The 11,853-nt window shown below is 43.3% G+C and overlaps 1 protein-coding gene across 1 annotated transcript; it reads right to left on the reverse strand.

Moving 5' to 3' along the window:
- Positions 1 to 7,856: 7,856 nt before the first annotated feature.
- Positions 7,857 to 9,022, reverse strand: dusp26 (dual specificity phosphatase 26; the record flags this gene model as incomplete). Its single annotated transcript, XM_084160303.1, has 3 exons — positions 7,857 to 8,077; positions 8,443 to 8,654; positions 8,844 to 9,022. 3 exons carry the CDS (start codon positions 9,020 to 9,022, stop codon positions 7,857 to 7,859), a joined length of 612 nt encoding a protein of 203 aa, XP_084016429.1.
- Positions 9,023 to 11,853: the final 2,831 nt, after the last annotated feature.

Here is an 11,853-nt window from a genome sequence, read left to right on the forward strand (position 1 = left end):
TTGTAAAACAGGCCGTTGCATTGGCGTTATTAGTCCTGATTCCTGTGACTTATCAATTTAGCTATTTAAGCACTGAAAATCAGCTACCCAACTTTATCAGGAGGAGTTATCGTGAGCCTATTTGCAATGCGTTTACACAGCGGGAAATGCAGAAGTATTTTAATTTTAGCTATGATCAGCGGGTAAAAAATGTACAGATACGAACCACTGATCATGACAATTTAGACAACTGGATGAAACTCCTGGAGAGCAGTTGTGAGTAGCCTGATTGTGCATTCCATATTGTCCATTTTACTTTGACCCCTGCATGATCTAAAAAGTATCTGTCTCATTACATTGTCATAAAAAATTTTCTCCAACCTGTAGGCTACAGAAAAGTCCACATACAGTACTCTTTCTACGTTATACTGTATCTGCTACATGATTTATGTTAGATTATTTTATTTTGACGGAATGTTGGTGGAGTGCCGCAGCGATGCAGCTCTCCAACAGCATCCTGAAGAGGCCTGCTGGGATTGTACATAATAAATATTTTGCATCCCTGCTTTTGACAAAGTGGGTACTGCTTATCACAGGGCGGCATCAGTGCTCACCTAAAAAGCCCATATGCCACTGGTTGAGAGAGAAATTGTCATTGTTTTGGGGCAGTATTATGTGAGGTTTTACGTGTTGTTGGAGGTGCATCTTGGTCAGTTTAGCCCCGAAAATGCTGTCCTCGTCAATCTGCCGTCATAGGTGGCCCCCTAATTCTGCTGAATGAGCGGGCCGGCCCTGGTTGTGACTCCAATGAGGTCAGGGAAGGGAAAACTTGAAGAGAGCCTGAAATAATATCTCAACATCACTTATCAACTACATCCTCTGTGTTAGATTCCAGTACTGTAAGTGATAGATGGGCAGTGGAAGATTTCTGTTCCCAAGCTCGTCACACGCACGCACGCACATACACACGTGCACGCACATAAGCACATAAGCACACTGCAAACACACATACGCACACGCACGGGCATATACACCGCAAACACACACACGTACACGCATCGCATGTGTACGCACCCCAAAACACACACACACACACACACACACACACACACACACACACAACTTGGGTAGTCCCAAGAGAGGCAGAAGGAAGGGACATCTGTGAGTTGTTATACACATGTGCAAATGGCACAGCCGCACACGGGACCATGTCTCCCAAAGAGACATAATTTCTCTATAAAAAATATTACAGCATAATTATGTTACTGTAAAATACCTTTTTACTGGAATACCAGGATCAGGAAACAGCTCCACAGCACCACCTAGAGGTCTAATATAATAGAACGGACTAAACAGAATAGAAAAGAGTACAATAGATTTTAAACACACATTCCTGTTCTTTTTCCTTGTAGACATATTTCAGTGCCTTCAGAGTGTTCACACCCCTTGACTTTTTCCACATGTTATTGTGTTACAGCCTGAATTTATAATTGATTACATTTAGATTTTCTTTACCCCATAATGTCAAAGTGGAATTATGTTTTTCAAATTGTTTTTGCAATTAATTTAAAATGAAAAGCTGAAATGTCTTGAGTCAATAAGTATTCAACGCCTTTGTTATGGCAAGCCTACATAAGTTCAGGAGTAAAAATGTGTGCAATAATAGTATTTAACATGATTTTTGAATGACTACCTCATCCCTGTACCCCACACATACAATTATCTGTAAGGTCCCTCAGTCGAGTAGTGCATTTCAATCACAGATTCAACCACAAAGACCAGGGAGGTTTTCCAATGCCTCGCAAAGAAGGGCACCTATTGGTAGATGGGTAAAAATAAAAAAGCAGACATTGAATTCTCTTTGAGCATGGTAAAGTTATTAATTACACTTTGGATGGTGTATTAGCATACCCAGTCACTACAAAGTTACAGGCGTCCTTCCTAACTCAGTTGCCGGAGAGGAAGGAAACTGCTCAGGGATTTCACCATGAGGCCAATGGTGACTTTAAAACAGTTAGAGTTTACTGGCTGTGATAGGAGAAAACTGAAGGTGGATCAACAACATTGTAGTTACTCCATAATACTAACCTAATTGACAGAGTGAAAAGAAGGAACTTGCAATGCGTTTGTAACAAGGCACTAAATACTGCAAAACATTATCCTGAATACAAAGTGTTATGTTTGGGGCAAATCCAATACAAAACATTGCTGAGTACCACTCTCCATATTTTCAAGCATATTGGTGGCTGCATCATGTTATGGGCATGTTTGTAATCGTAAAGGACTGGGGAGTTTTTCAGGATAAAAAAGAAACAGAACAGAGCTAAGTACAGGCAAAATCCTAGAGAAAAACCTGGTTCAGTCTGCTTTTCACCAGATATTGGGAGATTAATTCACCTTTCAGCAGGACAATAACCTAAAACACAAGGCCAAATCTACACTGGAGTTGCTTACATGGAAGACAGTGAATGTTCCTGAGTGGCCGAGTTACAGTATTGACTTAAATCTTCTTGAAAATCTATAGCAAGACCTGTTGTCTAGCAAAGATCAACAACCAACTTGACAGAGCTTGAAGCATTTTAAAAATAACAATGGGCAAATGTTGCACAATCCAGGTGTGCAAAGCTCTTAGAGACTTACCCAGAAAGACTCAGAGCTGTAATCGCTGCCAAAGGTGATTCTACAAAGTATTGACTCAGGTGTATGAATACTTATGTAGCCACCCTTTGCCTTGATGACAGCTTTGCACACTCTCGGCATTCCCTCAACCAGCTTCATGAGGTAGTCACCTAGAATGCATTTCAATTAACAGGTGTACCTTGTTAAAAGTTAATTTGTGGAATTTCTTTCCTTCTTAATGCGTTTGAGCCAATCAGTTGTGTTGTGACAAGGTAGGGGTGGTATACAGAAGATAGCCCTATTTGGTAAAAGACCAAGTCCATATTATGGCAAGAACAGCTCAAATAAGCAAAGAGAAACAACAGTCTATCATTACTGTAAGATGTGAAGGTCAGTCAATCCGGAAAATGTCATGAACTTTGAAAGTTTCTTCAAGCGCAGTCGCAAAAACCTTCAAGCACTATGATTAAACTGGCTGTCATGAGGACCGCCACAGGAAAGGAAAACCCAGAGTTACCTCTGCTGCAGAGGATAAGTTCATTAGAGTTAACTGCACCTCAGATTGTAGCCCAAATAAATGCTTCACAGAGTTCAATTAACAGACACATCTCAACATCAACTGTTCAGAGGAGACTGCGTGAATCAGGCCTTCATGGTCGAATTGCTGCAAAGAAACCACTACTAAAGGGCACCAATAAGAAGAAGAGACTTGCTTGGGTCAAGAAACATGAGCAATGGACATTAGACCGGTGGAAATCTGTCCTTTGGTCTGATGAGTCCAAATGTGAGATTTTTTAGATTTTTTCCAACCACCGTGACTTTGTGAGACGCAGAGTAGGTGAATGGATGATCTCTGCATGTGTGGTTCCCACCATGAAGCATGGAGGAGGAGGTGTGATGGTGTGGGGGTGCATTGCTGGTGACACTGTCAGTGATCTATTTAGAATTCAAGGCACACTTAACCAGCATGGCTACCACAGCATTCTGCAGCGATACGCCATCCCATCTGGTTTGCGCTTAGTGGGATTATCATTTGTTTTTCAACAGGACAATGACCCAAAACATACATCCAGGCTGTGTAAGGGCTATTTGACCAAGGAGAGTGATGGAGTGCTGCATTACATTTACATTTACATTTTAGTCATTTAGCAGACGCTCTTATCGAGAGCGACTTACAGTTAGTGAGTGCATACATTATTTTAATTTTCATACTGGCCCCCCGTGGGAATTGAACCCACAACCCTGGCATTGCAAACGCCATGCTCTACCAACTGAGCTCATCCCTGCCGGCCATTCCCTACCCTACTCTGGACGACTCTGGCTAATTGTGCGCCGCTCCATGGGTCTCCCGGTCGCGGCCGGCTACGACAGAGCCTGCATCAGATGAACTGGCCTCCACAATCACTGGACCTCAACCCAATTGAGATGGTTTGGGATGAGTTGGACCGCAGAGTGAAGGAAAAGCAGCCAACAAGTGCTCAGCATATGTGGAACTCCTAAATATGTCATTTACATAAGTATTCAGACCCTTTACTCAGTACTTTGTTGAAGCGCTTTTGGCAGCAATTATACACTCGAGTCTTCTTGGGTGTGACGCTACAAGCTTGTCACACCTGTATTTGGGGAGTTTCTCCCATTCTTCTCTGCAGATCCTCACAAGCTCTGTCAGGTTGGATGGGGAGCGTCGCTGCACAGCTATTTTCAGGTCTCTCCAGAGAAGTTCGATTGGGTTCAAGTCCGGGCTCTGGCTGGGCCATTCAAGGACATTCAGAGACTTGTTCCGAAGCCACTCCTGCATTGTCTTGGCTGTGTGCTTAGGGTCGTTGTCCTGTTGGAAGGTGAACCCCAGTCTAAGGTCCTGAGTGCTCTGGAGCAAGTTTTCATCAAGGATCTCTCTGTAATTTGATCCTGACTAGTCTCCCAGTACCTGCCACTGAAAAACATCCCCACAGTATGATGCTGCCACCACCATGCTTCACCATAGGTATGGTGCCAGGTTTCCTACAGACGTGACACTTGGCATTCAGGCCAAAGAGTTCAATCTTGGTTTCATCAGACCAGAGAATCTTATTTCTCATTGTCTGAGAGTACTTTAGTTGCTCTTTGGCAAACTCCAAGCGGGCTGTCATGTGTCTTTTACTGAGGAGTTGCTTCCGTCTGGCTACTCTACCATAAAGGCCTGATTGGTGGAGTGCTGCATAGATGGTTGTCCTTCTGGAAGGTTCTCCCATCTCCACAGAGGAACTCTGGAGCTCTGTCAGAGTAACCATCGGGTTCTTGGTCACCTCCCTGAGCAAGGCCCTTCTCCCCCGATTGCTCAGTTTGGCCGGGCGGCCAGCTCTAGGAAGAGTGTTGGGTGGTTCCAAACTTCTTCCATTTAAGAATGATGGAGGCCACTGTGTTCTTGGGGACCTTCAATGCTGCATAATTTTTTTGGTACCCTTCCCCAGATCTGTGCCTCGGCACAATCCTGTCTCAGAGCTCTACAGACAATTTCTTCAACCTCATGGCTTGGTTTTTGCCCTGATATGCACTGTCAACTGTGGGACCTTATATAGACAAGTGTGTGCCTTTCCAAATCATGTCCAATCAATTACATTTACCACAGGTGGACTCCAATTAAGTTGTAGAAACATCTCAAGGATGATCAATGGAAACAGGATGCACCTGAGCTCAATTTCGAGTCTCATAGCAAAGGGTCTGAATACTTATGTAAATAAGGTATTTCTGTTTTTTATTTGTAATACATTTGAAAAAAATTCTAAAAACATGTTTTCGCTTTGTCATTATGGGATATTGTGTGTAGATTGATGAGGAAAAACATTTGTTTAATCAATTTTAGAATAAGGCTGTAATGTATGAAAATGTGGAAAAAGGGAAAGTGTCTGAATACTTTCCGAATGCACTGTACATATCTATATATATATATATATATATATATATACACACAGGTTTATTTTTTGGGGGGACCTGCGGTCCGTATTGACCCCGTTCTGTGTCCGGATCCAGTCCGCGCTCCACCAGTTGAGTATGGAGGGTCTATGTCATGGAAAGAGCAGGTGTTCCTAATGTTTTGTACACCCAGTGTATGTTCTATGATATATATCTATTACTGTAGAAATGGCCACACAAGATGACAGACAGCTGAGAGAAGTATATATTTGAACAATACAGAAATATATATAAGTATGAGAGAAAATATAAGGGTAAGAGCGTCTGCTAAATGACTAAAATGTAAAATGTAAAATATAAAAAAACATAAGTATTCAATGCAAAACTATAGGTGATAATAAACTATACTTTAAACTGTTACACAGGTTAAACTGTCAGGTTATTGAAGTGTTACACTTAAGGCGACAACCTCCCTGCTCATTTTGTTCTTTATATACAAGTTCACAGACCGGTGACACAAAAAGAACAAACCTAAAAAAATTATTCAAGTATTCCTATTGAAAAGGGTCTCTATATGAAATGGAAAGGTAGAAGAGTAGAGTGGAAATAGGCACAGAGACATACAGGATCAATAACCTCAACGAACCCTACAGATACATACTACACAGGGACAGAATTACAAGATCACAGCTAACGTTCACAGTTACAGAGGCCTGTAAACAAACCTCTGCCCACCAGGGGCCTACTGGGACCAGAATCGGCCTGGCCATTTCTAACACATTATTCTAACACATTATCAGCCAAATAATGATAATTCTGTATGTGTAAAACCCCAAATTTTCTGCTGTACACAGAGACATCGAGTCAACAGATCACTTCAACACTCCACTGACTGAGCATGATCACATACACAAGTCCAGCGCTTACATACTGTACTGTACATCTATATATAGTTTGCTACATTAGCTAACTTCTCACACCTAATACTGTAGTACACCTGTAGTAATAACACAGTAATACTGTAGTACACATGTAGTAATAACATAGTAAAACTATAGTAATACTATAGTACACCTGTACACCTGTCCCGAGTGGCGCAGTGGTCTAAGGCACTGCATCGCAGTGCTAGCTGTGCCACTAGAGATCCTGGTTCGAATCCAGGCTCTGCTGTAGCCGGCCGCAACCGGGAGACCAATGGGGCGGCGCACAATTGGCCCAGCGTCGTCCAGGGTAGGGGAGGGAATGGCCAGCAGGGAGGTAGCGTTTGCAACGCCAGGGTTGTGGGTTCGATTCCCATGGGGGGCCAGTATGAAAAAAAAAAAAATTGATAAGAGCGTCTGGATAAGAGCGTCTGCTAAATGACGTAAATGTAAATGTAAATGTAGTAATAACATAGTAATACTATAGTATTACTATAGAACACCTGTAGTAATAACATAGTAATACTATATGAATACTGTAGTACACCTGTAGCAATAACATAGTAATACTATAGTAATATCATATTAATACTGTAGTAATACTATAGTACACCTGTAGTAATAACATAGTAATACTATAGTAATTCTGTAGTACACCTGTAGTAATAACATAGTAATACTGTAGGTGCAACCCTAACATCCTGACACTGTTTAGAGATCAAATCAAATGTTATGAGTGGAGACCACACATAAAGTATGTGCCACACACATAGAGGCTACTTGAGGTATTCATAATCAACTAACAGGAATATTTTCAGAGTTGGAGTAAATATTAGCATTGGATAATCAATCATTCTGACGTGTCATCAATTCCATACACAAGCCTTCTTGACTTTGTCTGCATGCATTGTTGAGGTCCATATAAATTCTGTCAATTGGCATTAATTAATTGGCATTCCTATTTTAAATATTGAAAACTACTAATTGAAAATAATTGGCACTTGCTGAATGAACTAAACTGAAATGGGATTGAGCTCAACCCAGCTTGCCATTATGCAGAAGAAATCCCCAAGGTTCAGCTGGTACAGAAGCCTAGCTCATAAAATAACAAAAAACACAGTAGGCAGTAGGTAGCTACAGATGTAGGATCTTACTTTGATCTGTATTGTCACAGCAAAATAATCCTGCAGCAACAGGATTTGAACGTTTAGTCCATAATGTTGCTTGATTTCTGGTTATGAAAAGATGAAAAAGAAAACAGACAACTATTGTCACACGACCACCCAGCAGGAAAAAATTGGCACATGACGTTTCTGGTTGTAAACTGGTTTTCTGGTTGTAAAGATGTGATAAAACCAGATTCCGACCAATTGGTCTCTGTTTCAACCAGATAAATATGTATTTTTCATGACGAGATCAAGACATCATCGTGTTAGCCTGTTAGCTCTAGGGAGAGGTTGGGGAGTGTAGAGCCTTGCGGCTGTCCCGGAGGATGCCGTCTAGGCCGTTGAGCTGCCGTAGGAAGCCCCGGTTGGGGATAACGCCGCGGTGGTCCTTCACCGCCTTGATGGCCTCCACCAGGGTCAGGTTCTGACGGATCATAAGGTAGGCCAGGACCAGCGTTGCCGAACGACTCACACCCACCGCACAGTGTACCAGCACCTTACCTAGAGGGGAGGGAAGGAGAGAGAGAGAGAGAGAGAGAGAGAGAGAGAGAGAGAGAGAGAGAGAGAGAGAGAGAGAGAGATGAGGACCTGTTGACCTCCAGGGTAATAGTCATCCACAGGTACACATACAGGAACATCTGAACAGATCAACAGGTGTGGGATTAATATTTGTAGATGGTGTGCACCTGAGTACCTGTTTAGGTGTGTGTTTGTGCAGACGTGTATGTGTGTGTGTGTGTGTGCCTGCGTGAACTACTGTTTGCGAGGAGGGCCAGTCTTGAAATGTTGCAGGTGAATCGATTGTCCTGACTCAAGCCTGGGTTTTGCTGAGTGTGTGTGTGAGAGAGGAACACAAATGTACTTACCACCGCTGCTGAGGGCTCTGTGTATGAACTCTGCAGCGGGGTAGAAGTTGACACTCATGTCGAAGGAGGGCGAGTCGTGGGCCTCGATGCCATGGTAGGTGATATCCATGCCAGCGTAGGACTCCGCCCCGCCGCGCCACTTACTCTGGGCACAGTTCAGGATGTGGGTGATGCCAAGCCGTGCCAGCTCACGCCGGTCTGATGCAATGTCTCTGCAGTACAGTTGGGTTGGGGAGGGGAATCACTCAATTGATCAATTAATCAAGCAACCAATCGCAAAATTAGCTGAAATGAAGCAGTAGGCCTAGCATACTATACTATCTCTTATGTTAGAAAAAAAATTTTGTATAACATATTAGACTTTGGAAAAAGCACAAGGTTTTGCAGCCTAGGTTACTCACTGGTCCCCGATGTAGAGCCTAGGCCAGACCTCGTCGGCATGGTTACACGCTGTTTTCCCGGTGTAGAGGAGCCGTTCCAGCTCAGACACTGTCAGCACCGGGGTCCCGCGCTCCGAATCTTTCCTGTTGGGAGATCTCGAGCTGCTCCGGGACCGGGAGAACCGGGACATGAACGCCATCTGGAGTGTGTGCTTCTGGTAGAAAAAGAGCACATTTTTGTTGGTTGCGTTCCAGACCGTCAATATCACAGCAGCATGCGCGTATGATAAGATTGGTTTATCAGCTCTTAAAATGTTAAATTCTTCTCATGGCATTATGAGATCTGTTTATCTGCACAACGTTACTTTGTTAACAACTTTGTTAACAATACTTTTTTACTCGATATGTAAACGTAGCCCACTCATGTAGCCTATGAGTGAATATATTTCGTTAATAAGAAAACATATGTTTTGTTGCGTGCAAATGCTGGTGTAATTGCCGTCAGATAACACACAATTGACTCGCAGAGCATAAACATAGCTATATGAACATATCCACATTTTAAAGGTGGGCTACATTTCTCTGCAATAATACGAGAGTGAATAATCAACATTAAAGCGCGTCTATTTCTCTGATTCGCTTGAATTTATTTGATGTCTGTTTATTCTCGAGCTTATGCTTGATGCTACACAGTATCAAATAGCGTTATCTACACAATGCCATACATATTCTAACAACAATACACACCGGAGGAAAACAAATCACACAATAAGAATCATTCACCTTCTTCCTTCTCGTTTCTCTTTCTATCTCTCGAGCGTCTCCCCTCCTCTCCTCCTCTCCTCACGCGACTACAGGGCGCCCATACTATCCGCCATGTTCCTCGCCTTTTAAACATGATACAGCAACAGTAGGATGTAAAAATCATCAATAAACCCCGACAATATTTGACAATAAACAGATTCACAACAACATATTATTTACCAGGCAAATTTCAGATAACACATATTTTTCCTCAATAATGTAGCATACCTATGTTATTACTTTATTATGTTTACGAAACATTGTTTTGATAGCAACTAATTAGATTATTAGATTATATTTCAGAAATGAGCTTTTCACTAATGATACTGACCAATAAAACATTTAGTCTAATAATATTAAATAAAGGCTGCTATAGATGATGAAGGATACAATAGTTTAGACCAAAACACAACAACACCGAAGGTAGCCTAGAGGTTAAGAAGTTGGGCCAGTACCTGAAAGGTTGCTGTTTCGAATCCCGAGCTAACTAGGTCAAATCTGTCGATGTGCCGTTGAGCAAGGCACTTAACCCAACTCGCTCCTGTAAGATGACACTAAGCTACAGGACTGTTTTGCTAGCACAGACTGGAATATGTTCTGGGATTCTTCTGATGGCATTGAGTAGTACCACATCAGTCACTGCCTTCATCAATAAGTGCATCGATGAAGTCATCCCCACAGTGACCATATGTACATACCCCAACCAGAAGCCATGGATTACAGGCAACATCCGCACTGAGCTAAAGGGTAGAGCTGCCATTTTCAAGGAGCGAGACTCTGGACGCTTATAAGAAATCCCGCTATGCCCTCCGATGAACCATCAAACAGGCAAAGCGTCAATACAGGACTAAGATTGAATCGTACTACACCGGCTCCGACGCTCGTTGGATGTGGCAGGGCCTGCAAACTATTACAGACTACAAAGGGAAGCACAGCCGCAAGCTGCCCAGTGACACAAGCCTACCAGACGAGCTAAAATACTTATATGCTCGCTTCGAGGCAAGCAACACTGAAGCATGCATGAGAGCATCAGCTGTTCCGGATGACTATGTGATCACGCTCTCCGTAGCCGATGTGAGTAAGACCTTTAAACAGGTCAACATTCACAAGGCCGCAGCGCCAGACGGATTACCAGGACGTGAACTCCGAGCATGCGCTGACCAACTGGCAAGTGTCTTCACTGTCATATTCAACCTGTCCCTGACTGAGTCTGTAATACCAACATGTTTCAAGCAGAACACCATAGTCCCTGTGCCCAAGAACACTAAGGTAACCTGCCTAAATGACTACAGACCTGTAGAACTCCCATCTGTAGCCATGAAGTGCTTTGAAAGGCTGGTCATGGCTCACATCAACACCATTATCCCAGAAACCCTAGACCCACTCCAATTTGCATACCGCCCCAACAGATCCACAGATGATGCAATCTCTATCGCACTCCACACTGCCCTTTCCCACCTAAACAAAAGGAACACCTACATGAGAATGCTATTCATTGACTACAGCTCAGCGTTCAACACCATAGTGCCCTCAAAGCTCATCACTAAGCTAAGGACCCTGGGACTAAACACCTCCCCGAGTGCTGAAGCACGTAGAGCGTAAAAATCATCTCTCCTTGGTTGCAACACTCACTACCGAGTTCCAAACTGCCTCTGGAAGCAAGGTCAGCATAAGAGCTGTTCGTCAGGACTTTAATGAAATAGGTTTCCATGGCCGAGTACCCGCAAACAAGCCCAAGCGTGGAAACGTGTTCTCTGGAGTGATGAATCACACTTCACCATCTGGCATTCCGACAGATGAATCGGGCTTTGGCAGATGCTACCTGCCCCAATGCATAGTGCCAACTATACATTTACATTTTTGTCATTTAGCAGACGCTCTTATCCAGAGCGACTTACAGTTAGTGAGTGCATACATTTTATTTATTTATTTATTTTTCATACTGGCCCCCCGTGGGAATCGAACCCACAACCCTGGCGTTGCAAACGCCATGCTCTACCAACTGAGCTACATCCCTGCCGGCCATTCCCTCCCCTACCCTGGACGACGCTGAGCCAATTGTGCACCGCCCCATGGTTCTCCCGGTCACGGCCGGCTACGACAGAGCCTGGATTCGAACCAGGATCTCTAGTGGCACAGCTAGCACTGAATCATTATTCCTCCTTCACCAAACTTTATAGGGGCTATTTTTCATGGTTCGGGCTAGGCCCCTTAGTTACAGTGAAGG

This window comes from Coregonus lavaretus, assembly GCF_964263955.1.
Source record: "Coregonus lavaretus genome assembly, chromosome: 4".
In the NCBI taxonomy this organism is placed as follows: Eukaryota; Metazoa; Chordata; class Actinopteri; order Salmoniformes; family Salmonidae; genus Coregonus; species Coregonus lavaretus.